At 41.6% G+C, this 27,982-nt stretch overlaps 1 protein-coding gene across 2 annotated transcripts; it reads right to left on the bottom strand.

Moving 5' to 3' along the window:
- Positions 1–731: 731 nt before the first annotated feature.
- Positions 732–27,856, bottom strand: bag6l (BCL2 associated athanogene 6, like). 2 transcript variants are annotated; one of them, XM_054605913.1, is made up of 24 exons: positions 27,775–27,856; positions 27,356–27,448; positions 27,139–27,256; positions 25,729–25,949; positions 25,559–25,630; positions 25,341–25,463; positions 24,392–24,576; positions 22,517–22,646; positions 17,930–18,133; positions 16,054–16,282; positions 15,680–15,742; positions 15,262–15,551; positions 14,676–14,754; positions 13,036–13,322; positions 10,124–10,355; positions 9,834–10,003; positions 9,016–9,069; positions 8,681–8,783; positions 7,593–7,717; positions 7,371–7,505; positions 6,362–6,529; positions 5,171–5,278; positions 3,108–3,254; positions 732–2,115 (listed from the first exon to the last, which is right to left on the bottom strand). In XM_054605913.1, exons 2-24 carry the CDS (start codon positions 27,434–27,436, stop codon positions 2,017–2,019), a joined length of 3,423 nt encoding a protein of 1,140 aa, XP_054461888.1. In that variant the 5' UTR covers positions 27,437–27,448; positions 27,775–27,856; the 3' UTR covers positions 732–2,016. The 2 variants fall into 2 exon arrangements, with proteins under 2 accessions (XP_054461888.1, XP_054461889.1); XM_054605914.1 differs by lacking the exons at positions 732–2,115; positions 3,108–3,254; positions 5,171–5,278 and having other exon boundaries at positions 6,436–6,564.
- Positions 27,857–27,982: the final 126 nt, after the last annotated feature.

A 27,982-nucleotide genomic window follows, 5' to 3' on the forward strand; every position in this document is an offset into this window, starting at 1 on the left:
AAGCTGTGAACGTTAGAATGCTTTTCAGCAGTTTCGTTTGGCACCAAAACATTATTTCAAAAGCTGTTGGGATTGAAATTAGCCATTTCTTGTAAAAAAAAATTTTTTATTACAAATATATTTGAGGGGCACTTAAGGTCAACTTGTACCCAAGCGACAAGACTTTTGTCAGGGACTGTAGAGCAATGCCATCTAGAGAAACTATATCGTTAGATAATTGATTTCGAAGGTGATCTGGGCCTAGTAGGATAACTTCTGTTTTTTTGGAGTTTAACATTAAGAAGTTACAGGTCATCCAGGTTTTTATGTCCGTAAGACATGCTTGAAGTTTAGAGAACTGGTTAGTTTCGTCTGGCTTAATTGATAGATATAACTGGGTATCATCTGCGTAACAATGAAAGTTTACTGAGTGTTTTCTGATAATATTCCCTAAGGGAACATAACATGCAGTTATGTTAATAAACATGTTCATTTTGAATCAATTAAGTTCATAATATCATGAACCCCCGTCCCGCGATCCTCTCAGCTGAACTGTTAACCCATTAGTCACAGACGTCCGTGCTTTAAGCCCTGCAGAGCTGCAGACCCTCTTATTGTCTCCATCTTATCCCATCTCATGACCCCATAGATTTATCTTTGAGAACCTTTGTGGGAACCACTGTCAAGTGTAACTCTAAACCTGAGATTCCTTGTAAATAAAGCTATTCACAAACATTTATTCAAAAGTCAGTTTATTTTAGTGATGGTAACAAGCACAAAACAACCATTCAGTTTGACCAACTTCTAGTGACCGCAGCTGTGCCTCAGACAAACACCACTCACTTCTACCGTCAGCAAAGCCTGATGAGGCTGTGGCAGATTATGAACACATCATTGAAGTATCTGTTTAAATATTATCACTGTAGCCTATACAACGCTGAAAACTATGAACTACTATTGTTGCGTTATTGATTTATTTCCCACTGATCCGAGCCGATCAACTGATGACGATGACTGGTGCGCAGTTATGGATTCACAGTGTAACTAAAATTAATGTATAACTAGGACTGCACCGAATAGTTCATTAAACATTGATATTCAAATTATTATTAATAACTTACAAAAACATTGTGTGCAATATCCCTCCCCCTCCCACCCAGCCTCCTCTCTGCAGCATAATTGTCTCAGTCTTCAGTCCAGAAGTCATCATTTACTGAAAAAAGTAAGATGTTAGCAACACTACTTACCAGAGCTCTATGACATCACTTCCCATTCACTATTTACAATTTGCACTAAATTATAGTTTAGCCTTGCACAGATATATAATGCTACTACATATGTAGCACATGACAGAACAGCCAAGGACCACTCTTTGAGGTAAAAAATGACATTTTGAGGATAAATCAAAATATTTGGAGGAAAAAAGTCATCTTAAAATGAGAATTAAGCCATATGAGAAAAAAAGGATCAAATTTCCTGTGATTATATCAGGTAGATTACATGCCATTGTGCAGGATTTTGAATCTTCACTCCATATAAATAGGTAACAGCTACTATTTGTCCTTGCAGAAGACTTGAGTTGAGACAATATCACCGTTTACTACAAGGGATAATTAGTATTTTCTCATAATATTTAAGACTTCATTCTTTGCTAATATTATGACTTATTATTTGTAACATTTTTACTTCATTATTGAGTGTGAAGTATCCTGACACTTCACTGACTGATTCCACCATTAGTGTCTCAGAGGTCTCCAATAGCAAAGGGAATGTTTCCGAATGAGTTGACTAAGGAAGCTCACAGTTCCTTCAACCGTGTGCCATGGAAGGTCCACAGTCGGCAGGTTTTTCCATCATAACCAACCACAGCAGGATATTTCACACTATGAAGAAAAAGAGAACCATTCACTGAAGTCAGCAGCTGTTGACCTTTCAGGCCGTGTTTACAATGGGATGCTACCACACTTCATGACCCAGAGTTCCATGCTAGAGATTCTGTTCTGGACCTGGCCCTGCTGGTAGCAGTGCTGAAACGGATTAGGAGTCCTCCAGAGAGAAAGCTTGGTGTGTGTTGGGAAACCGCTGGGCGTTGTAGTCCGGATTGTCTCTCACCCGCTCTTTGATGTCAGTCTTGACCTGGCAGGAAGACAGACAGAGAGACAGCAGGTTACAGAGAGAATGACCTTTATACTAAAACTTCTCATCCCTGTTCTTCATATAGGAAAGATTGAATGTGCTTTATTTGACTGTTGACGTGAAACACAGCTGTCAAAGTGACAAATGCTCCACTTCAAAACATGTGGACATGTTTACTGTTGACGTATCACGACCAAGTGTTTTCAAGGTTAAGGTTACTCTTTACATTAAGTCATTTCCAGTTACAAATTACCACTCTTATCCCACAGGTACCATCAGATGGTTTACCTGTACCATGGAACCTGAAAACAGCATTACATTGTGTTTGTGTATTCTGATGCAGGTTGGGCATCCAGGTACTAAATGTATGAAATGTAATTATCATCATCAGATCAGTAAACACTGCTACATGGGTTAATTAAAGGTGTGATTTGGTATTGCACTACCATAATGTTTGTTGACTTAACAGAGACAGATAGAGAGAAGATCGATGTCAAAATCTATGCAGAGTCTGACATATACTTAATCAATAACTCCCAAAAGGCCGAACAACGCCCCTTAGCTGTGATATGATCACAACCTATCATGGTCTGAAGTGAGCTAATGCTTTTATAGATCATAAATAATACTTAGAAATCCTCCACAGCTCCTGTTTGTGACACAGCTGTTCTGTTGGAAATTTGTAGTCTACAGACCCAAACTGCGATGACATCACTATGACCTCATCAGGATTATTTTCTCACCTAACAGGCTTTTCACAGGCAGAGTAGCACTCTCTATTACTATTATGCAGGGCCCCTGTAATTCTAATGAAGTATGAGACGGTTTCATAAAATCATTTCAAAATAATCATGCACTGTTATCAGCTGAACTTCACCCAACACCATCGACCCCTGATTTTCCTGAGTTTGAATCTAGATGACAGTGAACACTATAGGTTAAGATGACTACAAAACATGCTGGCATGAATTCATTTATGGACAGAGCATTACCTGTTTGGTGTATGCTTCCTGCAACTCTGGCCTCTCCAGCTCCCCCTGCAGGGTGTTTGGGTCGCTGACAGGCTGGGCTCCTGCAGCACGAGCAGCTCCACTCACTGCGTCTGACAGGGACAGGTGTGGTCCTTCACTCTGGGTTGTCTAGGGACAGACACTCTACTGTTACTCCCCTGGAAAATAGACATTCTTAAAAAGGAACATTATGACAATCTCAGCTTTTACAGGACAGATATATATATATTCAGGATGAAGCCTAGCTTAGCACAAAGACTACAGGTGCATCTCAATAAATTAGAATATCATGGAAAAGTTCGTTTATTTCGATAATTCAATTCAAAAAGTGAAACTCATATATTATATAGATTCATTACACACAGAGTGAAATATTTCAAGCGTTTATTTCTTTTAATTTTGATGATTATGGCTTACAGCTAATGAAAACCCAAAATTCAGTATCTCAGAAAATTAGAATATTGTGAAAAAGTTCAATATTGTAGACTCACGATGTCCCACTCTAATCAGCTAATTAACTCAAAACACCTGCAAAGGTTTCCTGAACCTTTAAATGGTCTCTAAGGCTGGTTCAGTAGGCTACACAATCATGGGGAAGACTGCTGACTTGACAGTTGTCCAGAAGACAGTCATTGACACCCTCCACAAGGAGGGTAAGCCACAAAAGATCATTGCTAAAGACGCTGGCTGTTCACAGAGTGCTGTATCCAAGCATATTCATAGAAAGTTGAGTGGAAGGAAAAAGTGTGGTAGAAAAAGGTGCACAAGCAACAGGGATAACTGCAGCCTTGAGAGGATTGTGAAGCAACGGCCATTCAAGAATTTGGGGGAGATTCACAAGGAGTGGACTGAGGCTGGAGTCAGTGCATCAAGAGCCACCACGCACAGACGTATCCAGGACATGGGCTACAACTGTCGCATTCCTCGTGTCAAGCCACTCCTGAACCAGAGACAACGTCAGAAGTGTCTTACCTGGGCTAAGGAGAAAAAGGACTGGACTGTTGCTCAGTGGTCCAAAGTGGTCCTCTTTTCCGATGAAAGTAAATTTTGCATTTCATTTGGAAATCAAGGTCCCAGAGTCTGGAGGAAGAGTGGAGAGGCACATAATCCAAGTTGCTTGAAGTCCAGTGTGAAGTTTCCACAGTCAGTGATGATTTGGGGAGCCATGTCATCTGCTGGTGTTGGTCCACTGTGTTTTATCAAGTCCAAAGTCAACGCAGCCGTCTACCACACATTAGAGCACTTTATGCTTCCTTCCGCTGACAAGCTTTATGGAGATGCTGATTTCATTTTCCAGCAGGACTTGGCACCTGCCCACACTGCCAAAAGTACCAATACCTGGTTTAATGACCATGGTATCACTGTGCTTGATTGGCCAGCAAACTCGCTTGACCTGAACCCCATAGAGAATCTATTGGGTATTGTCAAGATGAAGATGAGAGACACCAGACCCAACAATGCAGACGAGCTGAAGGCCGCTATCAAAGCAACCTGGGCTTCCATAACACCTCAGCAGTGCCACAGGCTGATCGCCTCCATGCCACGCCGCATTGATGCAGTAATTCATGCAAAAGGAGCCCCGACCAAGTATTGAGTGCATATATATATATATGAACATACTTTTCAGTAGGCTGACATTTCTGTTTTAAAAATCCTTTGTATTATTGGTCTTATGTAATATTCTAATTTTCTGAGATACTGAATTTTGGGTTTTCATTAGCTGTAAGCCATAATCATCAAAATTAAAAGAAATAAACGCTTGAAATATTTCACTCTGTGTGTAATGAATCTATATAATATATGAGTTTCACTTTTTGAATTGAATTATCGAAATAAACGAACTTTTCCATGATATACTAATTTATTGAGATGCACCTGTAGAAGCAAGGGGAAATGGCTAGCCTGGCTCTGTCTTCCAACAACTCTGTTCTATTGTATCAGCTAGCAAGATACTATTAACAAGTTATCTCTTCAGTTTGAACAGAGCTAAATCAAACAAACAGGGACACTTTGGGCAGCTTCTCACACTAAACTGCACGGCTCACCTTCCTCCTCTTGGCGGGCATACCGTGCAGGTAGGCATCGGACAGCGGCGGCTGGGCTTTGATCTTCCTCTGAGACAGCATGTCATGTCTGATGATGGGAACCCATTCCTGACAAAGACATTATTATACAACGTCATTATCCAATGACTGGATTAATCACCGCTTCATATATGAAACTGATATACTACAAAGGCATGGCAAGGCACGTTTATTTCTATAGCACTTTGTAACATCAAGGCAATTCAAAGTGCTTTATGTAAGACATAAAAAGACATTCTAGTTTGAGTGCTGACCTTTTGGGCGGAACTAACTAGGGCGGACATGCTGACAGAGCTGACAGTGTTTACTATGGGGGAACTGGAGGATGCTCGCTAATCTTCTGCAACGGAACTGACGGTTAAGACGGCGCCATGATTTGTAACTGCCATTTGAGAGCAGTGCAGAGCGGCGGCCATGAGCTAACCATTCACGCTTACTAATCACTAACATGCACTTAAAGCATGCAGGCCGGCTGGCTATGTGAACTGAGAGGGGAGAAGCTCTGATGACATCACACACAGATGCAGAGACTTCATACCGTGCTCCGGTAGACATTACTGCTCCACATCTTTAGATAAACTATAGTTGTCTCATGATATATTACTGCTCTGAATGTCGTATATTCCTTTTTTGAGACAAGGTGTAGAAGGCAATATAAAAGAGGACTGAGACTGGAGCCTTGGCGAACACCTCTTGTTGCTTTATTTACTCTGAACACAACCTGCATATAGGATAAGACCCAGTTTTCCAGTCTGTCTAGTGAGTCAAATACATCACTGCTAGACTATGACTGAAATGTTACCACTGTAAATCCCTGTCTGCCTATGTCATTGTGTTGTTTTTCATTTATTTTGTATATTGTATATCTATGTCCCTGTATGTTTCTTCTACAGTACCCCGCCACCTACAGCAAGGGTTCGAACCTGTCTATGGCAGCAGGAGGCTTTGAATCTTTTTGATTAGAGGTGGGGGTCAAAGGTTAAAGGTCATATTTTAACAGGTCGTATCGAGTAAACAGGTTAGTTCCAGTTTAGAGCTTTGTGAGTGCCAGTTTGAAAACCTAGATTTATGCAGAAATAGAGGGGCTGTTTGGCAAAATGCATTAAACCTTAATATCCATATAATAATCCGGGGAAAAAACTCCTTCCTTACAGGTGGAACAGCTGCTGCCCATGGCTCCACCTCAGCGGCCGGCCCCTCCCGGCCTGTCGGGGCCCGAGCAGGACATGGAGGGTCCAGTGATAAGGCCGGGTTTCCTCCAAGAGACGCTCCCCTCTCTCCACTGTCGCCTGACTGAGCCGAAGACAAACTCTCTTCCATCTGACAGAGGGGTTGATCACATGACCCATTCATTCCTATTACAATGTTTACATTAGTACTGCAGCAGATACACAACATTTTGACTCAAACTGTACCGGATGTGGTCTGAGAGAGGAAAGTTACTAACACTTTTAAAGGGTACAATGTTGGGCTGTATGGTCTTGGCTTAAGCGATCATCCTTAATCATTTTTATGTGTTCATTTGTATAAATTATATTTCATCTAATTTTTTAGAAAGGATTTTTTTTCTGCATCTGAAAACATCTGGACATTTTCCTACTCAATAAAGTGATACACACCATATGCCAATCAAGCATCTGCACAGCAAAGAGGGATGAATAGATGGTTCTCATGTTGAAAGCACTAAATCTACATTTTCTGTTCCACCTCCAAACTTGAGCACTTACACAATGTGAATGGCTAAAAGAGGTCATCAGCACAGACACAACAACATATTAAGTTGCATGCAAGAGTGAAGGTCAAGTTGAAACAATTAGTCTGTTGGACTCAGTTTAAAAAAGAACACCTGCATCATGTATTGATTGATCCACTGTGAAAGTAATGGAGGGCGTTTCAATCTGTATGTGTGAAACAGCAGATTTTTTTCAGAGTTTGACTGAATGACTGTAATTAGTCAAAGCATACAATTCCTCTAGCAGACTGGTGAGGTTCTAAATGTTTCTTCTTTTCAACGAATCTCAGGTGCATAGCCAAACCAACTAATACGTTTCTTTGGATTGTGTGTATCCAAAGCCTGATGTATCCTCTTCCTCTTCGCCATGCTTTAAAGCCTATCCTTCTTCCTGCAGTGCAGTGAGTTTCACTAATGACTATTGATTACCTGTGTGCAGACTATGTAGTGCTGGATCTGGTCCTCAGTAATCGGGTTGTGTTCCAGAATCACATGCAGCCTCATGGACATCATACTGGTCAGCCAGTTGACCAGACTGGGATTGACTTCTGCAGACATCCTCCTCTACACACAAAGACACACAGACACGGAGTCACATCCAGCTGTGGCTTGTATCACATGATGCTGTGGTCATACATGATGAGTACTAACAATGCGGTGGTTGATGACGGCAGTCAGAGATCTCTGCTCTCCTCCGAGGCAGTACAGGTTCAGAGCCAGACACTCAAACAGGCCCTGAGTGCAGAGCAGCAGCAGACGGGGGCCAAACGTGCGATCTGCATGGAGACAGAAAAAAGCACTCATCTTCACAACAAATATATCCTAACATGTGAGGAGCTGCAGCAGACGCTGTTCAGGCAGAAACATGTCCAGGGAAGTAGAGATGAAATGGAGCCCTTAATGTCAACGATCTTATTACACGATGATTCAAAAAAACAGAATTATTTAACTGACAACATGCTGTCTCTATAGAAGCCGCTCTGACACAAGCAAGTTCTGTAGTAATCACAGTTTGCTTTCACAGCTACTCAGGTAATGCACATGACTCAAAGGGCATCAAGGGTCATTTCATGCAGCAATCAAATGACTTACTCTAATATTCTAATGTATATACTTAGCAATAAAGTAAAGATAAACCAATAACATGGATTTAATAATAACGTAAATACAGTTTTAAACTTGTATGCAGCTTGTTTTTCTATAACTTGATGCTGAGTGTGAGGGGAATGAATTCATATGTGCATTATGTGAAAGTAACCACTAACTGTAAAAACAGTTAGTTATGCCAGAATAATCAATCTGTATTTTCCGTGTCACATGTCTTCTCCTTCACATCACAAGGATTGTCAGAAATGATTTTGTTTTTGCTGAAATGGTATCCTTTAATCAGCTCATAGTCAACAATAAACATTGACCCCTGCAGCTCCAAACGGGAGGACTCCTCTCCTAAATGACAGCACAGATCAGGGTCAATTCATGAGTTCAGAAAGGTGATGAGGTCTAAAGAGTTTACTCTGAGAACTTTTGGCCAGTTAAGACTGATTTCCTACGCTAAGGCGCTTGATAAATATGGGACTGGATCTTTGACCTTTCTGATCACTATGTCTTCAGGCTGTATTCTAGGTAACTGACAACTGCTCAGTCTAAGAGGAAGTGGAGTATCAAAATATTTAACCTGAGTCAGGGAGCCAAAGGATGATGGCTAACCTGTTGATCAGACACTGACTGACTGGACTTACCGTTGGGGTGCAGGATATGTGAGGCCATCTGCGTGAACTGCTGTCTGAGGAAAGACAGGTTAGTCTGAACGATGTCCACTCCGTCTCGCACCGTCACTGTAGCCTAGACACAACACACACACAGCTCACCTAATGTCCATCACTACATACCTGACACACAGCACAGTGCATTAGATGTTTTTTTTTTTTTTTGGGGGGGGGGGTTTCCTGTACCGATGTGAGGGTCCCGGGACAGAGTTTGTCGCATGTGTACAAATTGGTGATTTTTGATTTTGGGCTATTCAAATAAATTGAATTGAGTTGAATTGCATGAGGTCTTTGTGTGTTGTCCTTACAAAGCTCTCAGCTATGTACTCCTCCAGTCCGTTAATGAGCTCCTCGGCTGCTGTCTGCAGAGAGGACAATGAGTGAAAGTCTTTACTGTGCAACATCAAACGAACAAATCAACAGATCCATGCAGTCCTCAACATCGTCAACTAGGAATGTCCCCATCTAGTTTAATATTGAGTATATGTTGATACAGAGTCCCGATCCGATTTTATCTATTTTTCTGGATAATACAGCTGCACAGTGCAAACCTCAAGCCTTTATTACCAGCCAGTGACACTGGTATTGTTTTCACTCTCTGAGTCCGAGAGTATATGTCTTCGTGGTGGAGAAGCTGTGTATGCCTGAGATCCTGAATGCGGCACTGTGTTGGACGATACTAAGGCTGAACAATGAATGAAAATGTAATCAAAATCCCAATATGGCATAATGCAATTTTGTAATCTCTAAAGAGGGGATATTTGTTTAGACGAAATGTTGTCAAAATACCATTTAAAATGAAATATAGTTGTGCTGCAAAATATCCTGGCTTACACTTCATATACGACAGACAGAGGAACATCTTTGCTCGGTAAAGGTCCTCGCAAAAATAACTCCATTATCATTTCGATTTTTTTTTCAATAAAAATTTGAATAACAATGTAAAAATTATAATTTCATTTAATATTGCAATATCCGCCAAAATGATTGCAATTCGATCTTTTTTCAAAATTGTTCAGCCCTTCTTGATCTATGAGATCAGATGATCTAAAAAATAAGGAACATTTAAGTGACATATCAAAAAGTCTTTGAAGAAAGTGTGAGGGATTCTCTGTCCGGTACTTACAGCTATGTTAGCGTCAGTGGGCTCTCTGCCCTGAAGGTAGTGTTCAGTGAAGAAGGCAGTGAGCTGGGGCTGGATGCGACTCAGAGGCTGGGCGTTCCCATGAAGCAGCAGCACCATGTCCACCATGGAGAAGCTCTGACACACCAGGGACAGCAGGTCACCAAAGAACCCTGCAGGGATGAGAGCTGGTTGATCAGTGTGTCAATAAAAATCAAGAGAAAAAAAACATAATAAAGTGACTAAGAGGTTAGTGTTGACTTTCTGCTGCATTCTGCTGATGTACGACTCACCCACAGCATCTCCAGAGCCGGGAGTGAAAAGGTTGCTGGTCTGGGACAGTCTTTGGATGAACTGGGCGATGCTCTCTCCGCTGCCCTGCTGGGCCCCGAGAGAGCTCATCATGGTGGACAGCACTCCCTGCACGATGCCTGTGAACAGCTCCGGGCTCAGTGAGTCTCCACCTGAACCGCCACTTGCCTGGGGGGGTGGGACCACTTGCCTGAGGGGGACTGGGGCAGTTGGCTGGGCAGAGAAAACAAACTCAGCATGTTCATGTACTCATCAGGAGTCTTTTTCTGCATATTTACAGATGCTTTTCACTGGGAAACCAATATTGTGTAGTTCATCATAGTCATTTTGTCTGTTATATTTTTCATTAGCTACTGTAAATCTAAAGCAAATTGGAAAGATACGCAACTAATCGTCTTTACAATTTCTGATCAATACCAGTCTGATCTGTTAGGCGGTTCATTTATTTTAGTGGCAACACATAACTTATATGTTATTTTTATTGACTTAAATTATTAAACATTCAGCTAATTTGCCAAAATGATGTATCAAGTACAATATCTACTATTTCCAAATAAGAGAAAATATCATCTTAAATGAATATGCAACTGATACTGATGCCTCTGTCATCAGTGTGTGAATGTGTGTGAATGGCTGAATGTAGTGAACAGCGCTTTGACTTTGGCTTTTTGTTATGGAAATGAGGTGGTGACCGCTAGAACCTAGAGATGCACCGATGGATCAGCTGATAAGTGGACTGTCCCTGCATGATAGTTTTAGGTCGGCCCACAGCAGGACAGACAGACAGACAGACGGACACTGTGAGTCTGTGAGTGATGAAGACATGAAGTTCACAATTTGTGCCAGGTCCTAAAGCCCCAAATAAGCCGTCGAGGAACAACCTTAAACCTATTTGGAACAACTAACGTAATCAGACATTTATTATATTGTTTTTGCATTCCCGTCATGCTGCTCAGCGTAATCTCAGTGGCCAGCTAGTCTGCTGACAGCACAGAGCCAAACAGTGAACTGAGGTTGTGTTGACTTGCATGGTGAGTACATTTCCAAGCAGTACTCAGTTACGCTTTCATGATGTGTTCAAATGAAATCTTATAACGTAAATTTGGTGAGAAACTAGAATAAATCCAGTTGTTTGAAGGAAATGTTTTCACCAAAAAAAAATTATATTAGAGAGGGAATAATGACCTGTTAATTATAACACTAGCCCTAAGCAGCCTTTTAATACATCACTGAAACTGCTAATGCCAAGAAGAACATTTATTTTGCATGTTTTCTGCAAATAACCACTATAGATGACAATAACAAACCGTCCACAGTATGTGAGGATACAGGAGCGTGAGTCAGACCTGGTGTCCTGCAGCACGGGGGCCCCACAGGGAACCGTTCCGGCTCCCTTTCTCTTCACCGTATACACCTCGGACTCGAAACACAACTCTAATAACTGCCACCTGCAAAAGTTCTCTGATGACTCTGCAATCGTCGGCCTCATTTCGTCAGGTGATGACGGGGAATACAGAGAACTGAACCATGACTTCATAGGATGGTGCCAGCGGAACCGCCTCCAGATCAACTCTGGGAAAACCAAAGAGCTGGTGAAGGACTTCCGACGGGGTAAACCCTCCTCCAGTACCAGTGAACATCCAAGGAATGGACATTGAGATGATGAGATCTTATATAATCTTATTATCTTAAGTACCTGGGTGTTCACTTGAACAATAAACTGGACTGGACAGACAACACTAACGCACTTTACAAAAAGGGTCAGAGCAGACTCTATCTGCTGAGGAGACTGAGATCCTTTGGAGTGCAGGGAGCACTCCTGAAGACCTTTTTAAACTCTGTGGTGGCATCAGCCATCTTCTATGGAGGGGTCTGCTGGGGCAGCAGCATCTCGACTATGGACAGGATGAGACTAAACAAACTTGTCAGGAAGGCCAGCTGTGTCCTGGGATGTCCACTAGATATGGTGGAAGTGGTGGGAGACAGGATAATGATGGCTAAGTTATCATCCCTGATGGACAACACCTCCCACCCCCCATGCAGGACATTCTGGCAGCTCTGTGCAGCTCCTTCAGCCACCGGCTGCTTCACCCCCGGTGTGTGAAGGAGAGGTACCGCAGGTCCTTCCTTCCTTCCTTCAGGCTGCACAACCAGCTCTGCTCCCAGTAGACCACACATACCAAAAAACTGACTATATAAATCCATATATCCACCGTGCAAAATTTATATATAATCTGTGCAATATTAACAAGCATTCTGTCTGTTTTTTTATATCATACTGTAGTTATTGCTTTTTTAAAGTTTTGACTTATTTATTATCCTTTTATACTGTGTTTTTTTACTTTTGTCTCGTTTGCACTATCCTCTCTGCTGCTGTAATCCTGCAAATGTCCTCGCTGCAGGACTAATAAAGGATTATCTTATTTTATCATCTGATCCACCAGGCCACCAGGACTCCTGAAACTTCACAACAACCTCAAGGGTGATTTAAAAGTATAAAAGTGGGTATTACCATTCAAAAAACTATGTAATAGATACATACAAAATATTGGTTTGGTATCCATTCAGTGTAAATAATTTGATACCAGTGTGTAATATTTACATTGTATCTGCTTAGAAAATGTCTTTAAATGTAATGTATTATGAGCGTATAATGGTATAAAAGCTACAGATTTAACCCTTCTTGGTCGTTCTTAATCTCCTTTGGCAGTATTTTGTAGCTGTGTAAGCGCTCTGTTTTAAGTTCTCATCATTATTTATGTTAAATTAAAGAATGATCAATCAATCAGTGTGACAGTTCCTGGCCCTGATGACAGGGGAGCCACCATTTGGAACCAGGAGAAACTAGGCTTGCCACCATAGTCTGGTTATCTGGAGCATCAGGTGAACTCACCTGTGTGAAGTGTGACATTCCCTGGAAGAAGGCTGGCAACCCCGGCAGTGTCACAGTGATGGAGGGAGCTGGTCCAGACCCCAGCAGAGAGCCCAGCAGCTGGGCCAGATTTCCCTCAGGACTGCCCTCTGCTGGCTGGCCTATGGAAGTAGTATTGGTGGTGTGGGTGGATGTCTGTCCGGAGGTGTTGGCAGAGGGAGGGGGGGGAGACGTGTTGGAGGAATCAGACGAGGAGGCAGAGAAGGAGGACTGAGAGGCGGACAAAGAGGACGTGGACATGGGATCACCTAGAAGAGGTTTAACCAAAAACATCATAAACAAAACAATAGTCCTGGTACGGATCCCTCAGACGAGTTTTTGCTTTCTGAATTGTAACCAAAATACATACTGAGTTGGACCAACTATTCAATGCTCTCTGGTGGACAAACTATGTGATGGTGATGGTTTCTTAATAATGTCATTTCTTTGGTGCAATTTCTTGTTACATATTGGCAGACATCTAGACAATACCAATATATATGCAATAAAGTATTATCGATTGATATATCGTCCTCGTCAATTTATCGGTCTAGCTCTAAAAATGACTACTGATTTCAGTAAGCATTGCTGTGAATGTTATCAATTTGTAGTACTGCAGAACTGACCTTCCAAAATCAATCTACACTTACAAACTTACAACTACAGTTTAACCCGGGGAGTAATTTGGGCTTCAGTGTCACGCTCAAGAACACATGCGGACAGTAGGAGTCGGGTATTGAACCGCCAGCCTTTTGGTCAAAGAACAACCCACTCTACCGCCCGGAAACAACAATAAATACTCAATGTGACAGTGGTGGATTTCTGCTGTGCAGCTCTTGAAACGGTACTATAATAGTGCTTTCACACCTAACCTGTTTGGTCTGGTTAAAAAGATATCAGGTCCTATTGCCCGGTGTGTACAGTTCGTTTTGGCTGGTGTGTAAGCTGCCAATTAAAAGCTAGTGCGGACCGAACAACCAAAACGAGACCGTTTGAAAAAGTGGGTCTCTGCCCACCTCCAAGCAGACTCTGGTGAGGTTTTGTGTGTGGCCTGAAAGCAAAAGAACCAAGAAGCTAAGCTAAGCTAAGCATGCAACATAGCAGCTATGTGATTTTTAGCATGATTTCAAAAGCTAAACTACAAATAAACCCTCCTGATCTGTATTCGGCCCTGTATGAGCACGTCAGCGCAGGTATTTTCACTGATTAATAGGTCAAAAGCTGTTCTCCAGTGAACAGTGGACACAGTTATGCTCCTCATGCACGTGACATGCCAGTGTGTAATGTTTGCAGTCAGTGTGCCAAAGCTGTTCAATCAATGGTTGGCTGTCTGTATAACTTCATGTTTACACATCTTGGTTCGTTTTAAAGAGTCAGTGTATATAGAAAATTAAATTCAACAAAGTTTTATTTAATCTCTGGGTCCGCACCCAAAGAACCAAACTACAGGTATTAAAGCCCCATAATATCCACACATGCACTCACACACCACACATGCACACCTGCCATACCGATAAATAATAGTTATAACAAGAAATATAAAAAAATAAGTAATTAAAAAGGAAATGGCATATTCAGCTTTTCACTTTCTAAGATATCTATATGAAAGAGTTGACACTGACCTGGCTGCCCCGGCATTAGGAGCTGTCCCACCAGACCACTGATCATCTGGGTGAGGGAGGAGGGAGCCAGAGGGGTGCCCTGCTCACAGAGGGGTGAGGGAGGCAGAGATTAACAAGCAGTTACACGTTCATTAAACTGGATTATTCAATACACTGTGGAATTACTAGAACTGCAACAATTAGTTGATTAGTCAAACGATAGAAAAAGATTGCTAGCTATAGATAAGTTTAACCTTTTAATTATTTTTTTGTTTAAGTTTCTCAAATGTGAAAATGTGCTTCTTTTCCTCGTCCATGTCTTTTTTCTGCTATCACTGGGTTCTGCTCAGACCTACAGGCCTACTGTACTCTTTCTCATTTATAATTCAGGGCTCAGCTCTCAGATTTCATCTTAACATTATCGTAAATTTAACATTTTGGGACTTTTGGGAAAATATTGATGGGCTTTTTAAACAGTTTTCTGATGTTCTATCAACCAAACAATTAAAATATTGATTAAAAAAATAAAATAACGTTCAGATAAATCGATTATGAAAATCTTTAGTTGATGTAGCTTAGTCTCTTTTCACTCTTCACTTGGTGTTACCTGTTCTGGCTGCTGACCAGCTGTGGGTACTGTGGCCCTCAGGTTGATGGTGGTTCCTCGGGGTCTCACAGGCTGAGGGATGTGGGGGGAGAATGATGGTCGGGTGATGAGGACCCTCGCCTGAGCAGGGTGGGGGGGCTGTGGGGAAGCAGCTCCCTCCACAGACCCCATCTGTGCCGGATTGCCAGCTGAGACTCCAGCGGCCATAGCAGCAGCTTGGTGGGAGATCTGGTGCACAATGGCCTGCATGAACTCAGGGGGCAGACCTGGCATGTGAACCTGGGGCAGTCCTGGAAACAAAGAAGTTTGTCCTGAAAAAAAGATCTTTCAGTGTGTCAAAAGATGAATCACTGCACCTGTAAGGAGGAGACAGCTATTACCATGGCAACAAACTACCAAGTCACAGAGCAGCACTCACCAGGCTGTCCAGTAGCTGCAGTGTTTGGCTGTCCTGGAACCTGAGACCCAGCAGCTGACTCACCTGTTCAACAAAAGAAGAGCTCTGTATAAACCTATGTCCTGGCATTTTTCCCCCCAAAACACAACTTCCTCTATTATTTATTTATTTCCATATTAATTCCACATTAATTGTTATCTGCTAATGCAGACGAACTGTGATCAGTTCATTGTTCCACTTGTCTGACTGACAGGGATGTAGTACTTTCATATACTCTTCATGCTCCATCAGTCCTTGTCATCTCTAATTCCCATTGAAATGCATAGGACACTGTCTGTTTCTCTATGTCAGTCCATGTATAGTCAGGTTCTGTGATGACATGACAGCACACATACCATCAACGTTCATCTGCATCATGACTACAGGCTCCATGGTCTGGTGGGTGATCCGGATTACTCGGGGTCCTCCCGGTCCTTGTTGAGGTCTGGTCCCATTTGACTGAAGAGGCAGAATCTGTCCTGTTGCCTGCTGATCCGATTGGGCGGCTCCGTGAGACACCTGCCGTTGTCCTTCGGCTGCCTGTCTCCCATTAGATGTCATGGTCACTGTTGTCTCTAAGTTTATCTGGAGGAGAAATACAGTAATTACTGCAAGGCCCAGTACAAACTCAAGTAAACGACAGACATTGAGATGTAAAGGTTTTCTAAAGACTTCTGAAATATTTGCTCTGCTGAACAAATTTATGTTGACATTTGACACTTAAAACTTAAAGATATTAAATGTCAGGTATCCAGCCAACCACACCCATCCTTTTACTTTGGGGTAAGTTGCTTTGACTAAAGAGAAACCCATTGACATGCAAATATTGTCTGTGTTCAGGAGCCTGTGGTGAGAGGACTTGATCATGGGATGTACATCACTCTATCACAGTAGCTTATTAGTGATTCTTGAGAAAAAACAGGTTAGTTGTTACAGCTTCACAGTTCATGCACAGTGTGAAAGAGACATTTGCACTTTCTCCAGCTAAATTACTTTTATTTAGGAGTAAATGGTTTGCACAGCCATTTTTGCAGTATTGTAGAGCAGATATACAGTATATTAACATATATTATGTTATTTCCAGGTTATTTATGTGATTGTTTGCTGTGAATTCAGTTCACTGTTTTCTTTATTCATGTATAACTGTGTATTGAGAAGTCTGTCCAGCATTAAATGATAGACGCTGTAGTTTGTGAGGAAGATGGCACTGAGCAGAGGCTAAGAAGATGGAGATGTGGCATTTTCTAAAACATGCAACATATGGCTGAATGAGGTGTATGGTTTCTGAGTGTCATTGTAGCTTATTAGCCTTTCATGGATATTGACACATTAAGCGCTCACAAAAGTAAGAGCAAACTGCCGTCTGAGAAGAGATAGAGGAGTATCATCTGTTGTACCACCACACTACGGACAACAAACCATTTGCTTCCTAACTGTATTCAGAGGTTGTTTGAAAATAGACAAAGCCAGTATGAATAGGTATGTGTTAAACAAAGATTAAACAAATGATCTAGGATTATTATAAAATGTCAATAGAAATTATGAAAAATATTGTTGGAATTAATTTTATACAACTGTAGAATTGAAGGAAACATAATTGTTTTGCAAAAATGTGTGAGCAGTAAAATGTGCGTCAGTCTGCTCTTGAGTTTACGTAGATTCTGTTCTTATTTAAGTACAAATCCCAAATAAGAAAACATTGGTGAATGTCAGAAAAGTCTGAAAACTGCATCAATGGGATTTAAGAGGACGTTTCTTCTTAAGAATGTTACTGAATGTCTCTACTTCTCTATAATGTATGCCAAATTAGAGTTTTCTGTCCAAGAAACATCATAGGAAAGTTTTAGGGAATACAGACATGTAATACTATTAGTTTCAGGACCAACATGTAAACATGTGTCTGTTTTTGTCTTCCTTAATATTAATTAGTTTAGAAATGTGATTGAAGTGAGATTAAAGTCTGTAAAAATAAAAAGCCCAATGACGCCATGAAGTCAGAGCTACAGAAGGTAACACTAACAGCATCTCTGTGGCTGCTGTCTGGCTAAAGGTGTCTCTGAAAACCCATCGAGCAACACCCACAACCGGTTCACAAAGAATATCATATAGATTACTTCAGATGAAATTTAATACATGACATTCTCACTTTCTACCTGCATTCAGTTTTATCACTACAGCTCTGTATCTGTTAAGACTATAATATTTATCCACAGCTGAAAGGTGTGAACCTACTGGAATGGGCATGTGAGGCAGACCAGCCTGGAGCAGGACCGGGTGGGTGTAGTGGGCCATTGGACGAGCCACGTACAGGTGACGTGGAGGAGAGGTCGCCAGGTTACAGCGTAGGTCACCAAGGACAACTAAGCTGTTGCCAAGGAGACGCAGAGCATCTCCGACCAGGTTGAGAATGCGCTGATCCTCCTCTCTTTCCTGGGTCTGTGAAAGCAGACACACTCTTTTATTAAACAGCTTCGGGCGTTGTAATCTGTCAAAAGTTTTACCTGAAACAGAACAGATGACAGAACAAAGAAAATGTATCGATTCTTACAGCTTTGTCAGTACTGGGTCTAATAAACTGAAAGTTTGTCCTGAGGGTGAAATTAAAGAAAAGGTTATAGAGTTTTTCAAATCTAAGGTGTTCATCTCTTTGGGAGGATAAATGTACTTCATTTCATAGCAATCTGCCTATTAGATTAAAGGTATATTATGTGTACAACTGAACATTTTGGAATAATGATTACTCTATAGAAAAGGTCAAGAGTTCATCAAAATAATGAATTCTACAACAAATGTCATGGTAATGTGGCCAGAGAGATGCCACATATCTCCACAGTGTCATACGAAGCACTGTGCCAACTCTGCTTTCATGATATATTAGTAAAGAGATGATATTAATGCATTCAATACATTTTAACTTTGATTTGATAATGTAGTGCTTATCTTCCACTGACAATAATGCTGTTTGTAGATATTGAACTTATGCAAATAAAAACATTTTTGTTTGTTTTGGAAGAAAACAATCGTTACAGCTTCTGATTACTTTATATATGCGTTGTAGGTCACTTTTAAACATACAACCAGAAAAGATTGAGGTAACCTATCCAAAAACCTGTACATTCTACATACTAAATCTGGGTCCAGCTCGATTCCCTTAACTGCATCCAGGTTTCCCTCATTTGCATGTTTCCTAACATTCCTAACATTTCCTAACATTCCTCGCGCCTACAGTGGGAGGGATCCCACTGTAGGCGCGAGGAGGGATGGAGGAAAAGATGTGAGGAGAGAGGAATTAAGGAAACACATGACTCTGAGCGGTCAGTTTCTGATGACGTGGGCAGAGCTGGAGCTGGCAGTCAGCTTTGCTCTGTAGAATCTTTTGACGGTTTGGAGTTTGTATTTTCCCACAAACTCACAGTCCAAACACTAATAATAATAATAATAATAATAATATTATTATTATTATTATTATTATTATATTATATTCCTTTATTGATCCCCATGGGGGAAATCCGGGTGTTGCAGCAGCTCAACTACACAGAACAGATAATAAATACACATATTATACAATAAAATAAAAATAAAAATAGAATAAAAAAATAAAATAAGAATACAAATAAAAAATGTACAGTATATCCACATGGGGGGAGGCCTGGTCAGCATGATGACAGTAATAAAGGAGCACTGTTACCACTGTCAACGAGTTGTTCAAAAACAGAAAAGTATCTCTGTATGTTTGAATTTAAAAACATTGTATAATATTTTGTTAAAATTATTTATCAGCCCAAATGTTTAAGTGTAAATACAGTGGGTACGGAACGTATTCAGACCCCTTTAAATTTTTCACTCTTTGTTTCATTGCAGCCATTTGCTAAAATCGAAAAAGTTCATTTTTTTTCGCATTAATGTACACTCAGCAACCCATCTTGACAGAAAAAAACAGAAATGTAGAAATTTTTGCAAATTTATTAAAAAAGAAAAACTGAAATATCACATGGTCATAAGTATTCAGACCCTTTGCTGTGGCACTCATATTTAACTCACATGCTGTCCATTTCTTCTGATCCTCCTTGAGATGGTTCTACTCCTTCATTGGAGTCCAGCTGTGTTTAATTAAACTGATTGGACTTGATTAGGAAAGGCACACACCTGTCTATATAAGACCTTACAGCTCACAGTGCATGTCAGAACAAATGAGAATCATGAGGTCGAAGGAACTGCCCAAGGAGCTCAGAGACAGAATTGTGGCAAGGCACAGATCTGGCCAAGGTTACAAAAGAATTTCTGCAGCACTCAAGGTTCCTAAGAGCACAGTGGCCTCCATAATCCTTAAATGGAAGAAGTATGGGATGACCAGAACTCTTCCTAGACCTGGCCGTCCAGCCAAACTGAGCAATCGTGGGAGAAGAGCCTTGGTGAGAGAGGTAAAGAAGAACCCAAAGATCACTGTGGCTGAGCTCCAGAGATGCAGTAGGGAGATGGGAGAAAGTTCCACAAAGTCAACTATCACTGCAGCCCTCCACCAGTCGGGGCTTTATGGCAGAGTGGCCCGACGGAAGCCTCTCCTCAGTGCAAGACATATGAAAGCCCGCATAGAGTTTGCCAAAAAACACATGGAGGACTCCCAAACTATGAGAAATAAGATTCTCTGGTCTGATGAGACCAAGATTGAACTTTTGGCGTTAATTCTAAGCGGTATGTGTGGAGAAAACCAGGCACTGCTCATCACCTGCCCAATACAATCCCAACAGTGAAACATGGTGGTGGCAGCATCATGCTATGGGGGTGTTTTTCAGCTGCAGGGACAGGACGACTGGTTGCAATTGAAGGAAAGATGAATGCGGCCAAGTACAGAGATATCCTGGAAGAAAACCTCCTCCAGAGTGCTCAGGACCTCAGACTGGGCCGAAGGTTCACCTTCCAACAAGACAATGACCCGAAGCACACAGCTAAAATAACAAAGGAGTGGCTTCGGAACAAGTCTGTGACCATTCTTGACTGGCCCAGCCAGAGCCCTGACCTAAACCCAATTGAGCATCTCTGGAGAGACCTGAAAATGGCTGTCCACCAACGTTCACCATCCAACCTGACAGAACTGGAGAGGATCTGCAAGGAAGAATGGCAGAGGATCCCCAAATCCAGGTGTGAGAAACTTGTTGCATCATTCCCAAGAAGACTCATGGCTGTACTAGCTCAAAAGGGTGTTTCTACTCAATACTGAGCAAAGGGTCTGAATACTTATGACCAGGTGATATTTCAGTTTTTCTTTTTTAATAAATTTGCAAAAATTTCTACATTTCTGTTTTTTTCTGTCAAGATGGGTTGCTGAGTGTACATTAATGCGAAAAAAAATGAACCTTTTCGATTTTAGCAAATGGCTGCAATGAAAGAAAGGGTGAAAAATTTAAAGGGGTCTGAATACTTTCCGTACCCACTGTATATCTGACATCAATCTTGATTTATAAGCGACAGGATTTTCAGCCACGGGACAGAAATAATGATGAACAATTGAAATATGATTATAGATGAAAGGCACCAGACTCTCCTCCTCCACCTGACCTTATTATTCAGGACAAAATGCAAAAAGGGCAATATACTGAAATTGGACTGCATTTATAAAGCACTCTTGTAGACCTAGCGACAAATCAAAACGCTTTACAACACAAGTCAGCATTCACCCATTCACTCGTCCATTCACTCACTCATTCATACACTAGTAGAAGAGGCTGGCATTAAAGGTGATACATGCTCATCAGTAGCAGTCCACATAGTAACACAGCCATCAGGAGTAATTTGGGGTTCCATATCTTGTCAGAAGAATCTTCAACAAGTAGATTCCTCTAGTCACAGCCACCCTTCATAAAAAAAAAAGGATCATTACAAGAAAATTCTTTCTAATGAATGAAGAAATTGTTTATGGATATTTTCTCAATCAGGCCTACAGATCCTCTTTTCTTAAAGATAGGTTTGTTGTTAAGAAACCAGATAGAGAACTCTATCTGGCCGGGCGGCTGTGGCTCAGTGGAGAGCAGGGTCGTCCCCCAATCAGAGGATCGGTGGTTCGATCCCTGGCTCCGGCAGTCCATGTCGATGTGTCCTTGGGCAAGACACTTAACCCCAAATTGCTCCCGCAGTTCACCGCTGTTCCTGCGGTGTATGTATGTGTATGAATGTTAGTTAGGGTCCTGATGGTCAGGTGGCACCTTGCATGGTAGCTCCTGTCATCAGTGTATGAATGGGTGTGATTGGGTGAATGATTAGTAATGTAAAAGCGCTTTGAGTGGTCGGAAGACTAGAAAAGCGCTGTACAAGTACAGTCCATTTACCATTTACCATTAGTGTTGTCAACTGTTTTCTAATGAAAGACGATAGCAGCTCTAGCTCCAAAAGTCACTAAATCCAGTGAGAAAGTCAGCAAGTTGACAACACTGACAGCGTATCCCTTCAGGCCTTAGCCACTCCCCCAAAATTATCATTATTCAAGTTTTAATGAGAAGAATTGTACGTTGTTCTTTTCTTTATGATCTTAATATTACTTGATGCTTTGCCGATATTGTCTTTGTCACCTCCATGACAATAAAGTATATTGAAATTAATTGAATGTAGAATGAAATTGGGACGCAGCACATGACTTGAAACCATAGATTGTTTTCACAGCACATTCCATTACCCACTAAGAGCGTGATATTAGACAGAGAACAAGGATGACAGCTTTCCTGCTGAACTGCATCAGTGTTCACCAGCATGAGCATCACTAACCAAGGTACATTTCTGACAGGTGATTACTTTTTGGCGCCTCATGCAGCTGCACTCCCTCCTTACATTGTTGTTGTAGTCTGCGGAGGTGGCTGCCCCGAGTATTGAGTGTGTCCTCTCTATGAAGGGTCGTAACCTTTCCTCCACCCTCCTGACCTCAGACAGAACCTCCACAAACTCTGCTGGACTCGGGTGACTGAGGACAAACAGAGAACAAATAGATAGATAGAATGGTCCAAATGTTCTTAGCAGATTTCAGTAAAAAAAAAGGCCAAATAACGGTGCATTGTTTTTGCCTGCAGTAATTTGGAATATGCTGTTGGTGAGCAAACAGTGTGCAAAATGTTTTTGCAATTACACCAAGACTCTGTTTAAAGACAGTTTTAGCCTCTATATACAAAGATTTTAGGAGAGTGTTTTGACTCATAAGTCAAGGTCAAAGAATAGAATCATTCCTAAAGCATTGTTTTTATGTTTATATATTGGAGTCAAGTTATAAAATGAATGGTGTGTTCATTTTAAGGAAACCCGAAGAAGAAGAATCTTAAGTGCTTTTTAAGGTGATACAATGCAGTCGCTTGAAACTTAAAGGGCCAGTGTGCAGCATTTTGAGGGGTCTCTTAAGAGCAATCAAATATAATATTCATAACTATGTTTTCAATAGTTTTTAATCACCTGAAACTACAACTCTGTGTGTTTTTGTTAAGAATGAGCTCTTCACAGCTACATAGTGAGCTGGTCCTCTTCACGGAGTTTGCCGTGTTCCACCACCATCTTTCTACAGAAGCCCAAAATGGACAAACCACTGACTGGCTCGAGCTAGAGCCTTTCCCCTTTTTACATTATCTGAAGGCCACCTTAGTTCTCAACACGGCTCCCTGCTCAAGCTCCCTGATAAAAGTTACAAGTATAATTACTAGTAGCTAGCAGGTCCTCCCTCGTAAAAAGTGATTTACACACGTGGCATTACCTCCACTGATCTTGCACACGCCAAGCCCGCCAGACATGGCTTAGTCATTTCCAAATTGAGAGATTGAGCTGGCACAATCAAAATGACAAGAATGCATTTTAATACATTTTTAACCTTTTGAAGGCAATATCATGATTACGTCATGGCGTTAGCTCGAGGCAAAACAAAGAAAAGAATGACAGCCAACACAAATCACTTCAGAGTAGGTGGCTAAAGTTTCACATCAAAAATGTCCTCCTGATGTGTTGTTGGGTGCCACAATCAATACAGCACACATTTGAGATGATAAACTGTGATTTGAGGCTTTAGTGAGCTACAAAATCAGGGAAGCATTCCAGAGATAGAAATGTTGCAAATAGTTTAGCTGAGCCTTCTGCTTACCTCCTCAGCTGTAACGGCCGCTGCATCGCACTCATGCAGAAGGCTAAACTGTTAGAGAGGTAGAGAGTTATGTTGCTAATGGGTTGAACTACTAGAGAGATGAAGAGATGGCCTGTTGTTACATTTTACTCAATTAGCGGCTGGTTAGTTAGCCATCTACCTTGCTAATTCCACCATGCCAAAGTTCCACTGGCCAAAGAAAACGACTTGACAGCTGGTTATCAGTCATTGCTAAGAGACCATCTTACCAGAGTTGGTTAGTTTTCCAGAGCTGGTTAGATCACTAGCTAGTATCGAGAGCTCCCTAGCAAGCCATCCTCTCTGGAGCTCCAGTCTGCTCTCTTCCTGGCAAAGCTGTCTGCCAGCAGCGTAGAGCTCTGCCAATCTGGTCCTGTGGGTTGATTTAAACTTTCTGCCTACGCTACGCTCCACCCACAAAAATACGTTGTCATGTTAACTAACAGACAAGGGCTCTTTACCATGTTTAAGTGCAAAGACCAACAGAGCGGATGCCATTATCCACATAACGTATTGGATAACATGTTAATATCAGGTGTTATGGAGCCATTTAGTGCACCACTCTGACTTACTTGGGCCCAGTGTTGGCTTGTCCCTCAGTCTGGGTGAAGGTGGAGGATGATGGAGCAGGAGGTGAGCTGGTGTCCATGAGTTGTGATGCTACAGCCCCTCTAACAGAGGAGGAAGACTGCGGTGGGGAGGAAGAGGACTGAGGTACCTCTGGCTGTGAATGGGAGCTGCTGTCACTGGACACTCCCTAAAAACATGAACACATCACAATGCAATGCACACTCAGTACTGTGGTCTGTTCCGTTGGTCACAGAAGTTACGTTAAAGTGGAATTTGAATGCTTAATCTATCTGATGAGCAGGTAAGCTCCATGCACAGCTATGAGGTCATTTGTTCTCCTCTGGTTCTGGAGAAATACTTGCTGTATTGCTTTAACCCTTAAGATGCTTTTGCCCCTAAAATCACTCACGATCACAACTTAGTCAAACAGGAATGCACATGCACAATGCACATACTGGAGGAAACAGCACAATGTACCAGTTTACCCGTGATACTTCTCAAATATTTAATGAACATCCAAAAATCTGTTCAGAAATCATATACAAAATACTCAATCACCAAGTTTAGAAGTGTCCTTCGACCGTTTTAGTGCAAACATTGCACCCGGGCCGTAGATGGTGTCTCTACGTCATGGTGACGGCAGTATTCAAAGAGGGCGACGGTGAAATCAATGAACTCGGCGGTCGTCCACAAACATATGGGACATGTCACGATGACTATGTCCACTTCTTATATACAGTCTTTGGTTCTAGTGTGTACTGAGATATTTTGTAAAACAAAGGTCAGTGGACAGAATTTTATTTTAAAAACGCAGAAATATATCTGTATAGGTGTCGACAGGGCCCTAATTACTCTGATAATGGTCTATTATGTCGAGCTAAGATATGTAGTGACAATGCTATCAGGCTATAAATAACAGCCAAGGCAACGAAAGCAGCATGTGCACCGTACCTCCAGCCTGTGGATCAGAGAGTGAGCGTCTCTGAGCAGGTTCTCAGCCAATTGCAGCCTCATCCTGGGTTCACTCTGCACAGACGGGTCCAAGTTGATCTGCACGTCCACCGAGCCATTGTTCTATGGATAGAGACATCAGTCAGCTGTACATGAAGAGGGAAACTGAAGGGCATTTAGACTGATGAGATGATGACTTGTGAATAACGAGCCTTTACCCCGGGGCTGGGGCTGACCCTGGCGTTCCTTCCACCTTCACCGACTCCAGCCATCATCTGCTGAACAGACATCTAAAAAACAAATTCCAGCTATCACAAAGCATGAAATCGTTCTTCCCTCCAGAAGATGATACTGAAGCTTTATTTTGCATGTAGCAGGGTTACCCCACCTGGATCTGCTGAGGGTCCATGATGTTGACAGGCAGGTTGAAGGTCCCCAGCATCACGTAGCTGTTGCGGTCGTTTTGTGCCACCTGGGAGGAGGTAGAGGCATGGCTGCTGCTGCTTCCGCCCTCCGCTTCCCCTGTAGAAACACCCACACTCCCAGGACCAGGCATGGTGGCCTGAGGTGGGGCACGCTCCACCAGGTGGATAACCTTCCCATCTACATCTGATGGAGAAACAAAAGGATGGACTTCATTCTGTAACATATGAATATATCTTGTAATAACTGGAAACAGATGTTGTTTTAATGACACACTGAGCAAAATGTTTTTGTCAAATTGGCAGCAATACAATACCATACTTAGCAATGATATAATAAATAAAATAAACAAATTGATTAACCAATAACCAATGGTTGCAGCCCTCAGTAAAGTTATAATTATGAGAAGTATTTGTGGTGGTTGAACTCTCTTGAGCTCCTTTGGATACATTTTACCTCACAATTTACCACACTGACCTGTCATCATATTACAATGTCATCATTACATTTACATAGCAGGGTGGTATACAAGGAGTCCTTTGGCAACAGCTAATAATGATATAAAGGAAAATCACAACACCAATACTGACCAGATACCATTATGGCAAATGGGAGATCCAAAAGAAGCAGGCTATTATAATTGCCATAGTGATTTTGTCAACATCTGTGTCTTGATATTTAATTGTATAGTAATAACATGTGGTTTTTTTGTCTAGACAGACGATGCATCACAAGTGAGACAATACATTTAGTGATTTGACAAGGTTGACATGAAGTCGAAAAACATGCATTAACTGGTTAGGATTGAATATGAATATACAGTGATGTGACCAAGATACAGTAGTTCTGAGACAAATTACAAAACATACTATGTCGATTGCTTAGCTCATGAACAATTATAATTAGAAGACGCTGCCTTACTATGACATTTTTCAAAAGAAGAGGAAGTTCTGCTGTTGTGCTGTCTTCGGCAAATTAGTTTGAAATTATTAACCATAAGAATTTCTTCTCTATGCAGTTCTTTTGTTTACAGATAACTAGTAAGGAGATAAAAAACATTATCAGAAAGATTCCTCAGCAGCCCCCACCACGTTTGAACACAACAATATGAACTTACATTAGGAGGGAAGTAAATTTCTAAAAATAGTGTGTGTGTGTGTGTATATATATATATATATATATATATATATACCTTTCACTCTTTGATGACAATTTCATTAATGCTAAATGAGGCAGGGGGTTCTTTCCTTGACATAGAAGCCCTTGAAAGGAGCCCGGCTGTTGGAGGTCATGGCCTCAACATGCTGCTCCGCTCAGTGCACTCTCTCCAACCTGTGAATGCATTGTGCAGGTGGGCAGGTTTTCATGTACTCACTGTATTCAGTCAGCGTTCTGTCATCCTGCAGCACTCGGCCCTGGTAGATGAGCCTCTGCTTGTCAACTGGGATCTCCACTGATGATGCTATGTGTTCCTTGAACTGCTTCACTGTCAGCTGGTGGCACAAACACAACATTCACTACCTGTCATTGAAACAGGAGGGGAAAAGAGGAGTCCAACTAAAGCAGTGTTTGAATCAGAGTAAGAGCATTACCTCGCCTCTGACATTGTAGCTCCTGCTCTGGGAGTCCAGAGTCTTCACTGTGACTTCGATCACACTGCTAGACTCAGCCATATTTCCCAATGTCTGAAATAAAGTCAGAGCCGTATATTAAGCGCTTGGCAGCTAGCGTTAATGTTAACCATTGATGCTAAAGGAACCAAGTTAGTAACATTTAGCCACCACCAAACGAATAAGGTGGTAAAATAAGATGACAGCACCAGCTACAGACAGCTCCAGTGCCTTGTTGACGTTTTAGCTTAGCCAGCCAGCTAGCTAGCTAACGTTAGCTTATCGCATATATCGGACCGATGACAGTGCTAACTAGCCAAGCTCCCCCTGGGAGATCACTCTCCACGTTCAGTGGAGGTCCTGCTTTTCTGGATTTAGAGTATGATAGACTATTATACTACCTGGGGAATTCCAATTTAAAGGAAAATCTGGTGTGAGTGTGACCAGGATTCCGGTTGATCCGTTAGCTAAATAGCTTAGTTTTCCCGAATTAAACACGGCCCTGAACGCAACGTCAAAGGACCCCAATGACGTTGAGAGATGCGTCTGTTTCATGCCTGATAGCTGTCACTTTGGCAAAGTAGTTTATAGTTCATTTAAAACTGTTAA

Source organism: Anoplopoma fimbria, chromosome 10 (genome assembly GCF_027596085.1).
Source record: "Anoplopoma fimbria isolate UVic2021 breed Golden Eagle Sablefish chromosome 10, Afim_UVic_2022, whole genome shotgun sequence".
Classification (NCBI taxonomy): domain Eukaryota; kingdom Metazoa; phylum Chordata; class Actinopteri; order Perciformes; family Anoplopomatidae; genus Anoplopoma; species Anoplopoma fimbria.

Excerpts from the sequence above, each read along its gene's own strand:
- bag6l (XM_054605913.1), bottom strand. The coding sequence starts at position 27,436 with ATGGCTGAGTCTAGCAGTGTGATCGAAGTCACAGTGAAGACTCTGGAC. Across the intron at positions 18,134-22,516 it reads CCGCAGACTACAACAACAAT|ACCCAGGAAAGAGAGGAGGA; the intron begins GTAAGGAGGGAG and ends CTGCTTTCACAG. Across the intron at positions 10,356-13,035 it reads GAATGTCACACTTCACACAG|CCAACTGCCCCAGTCCCCCT; the intron begins GTGAGTTCACCT and ends TTCTCTGCCCAG.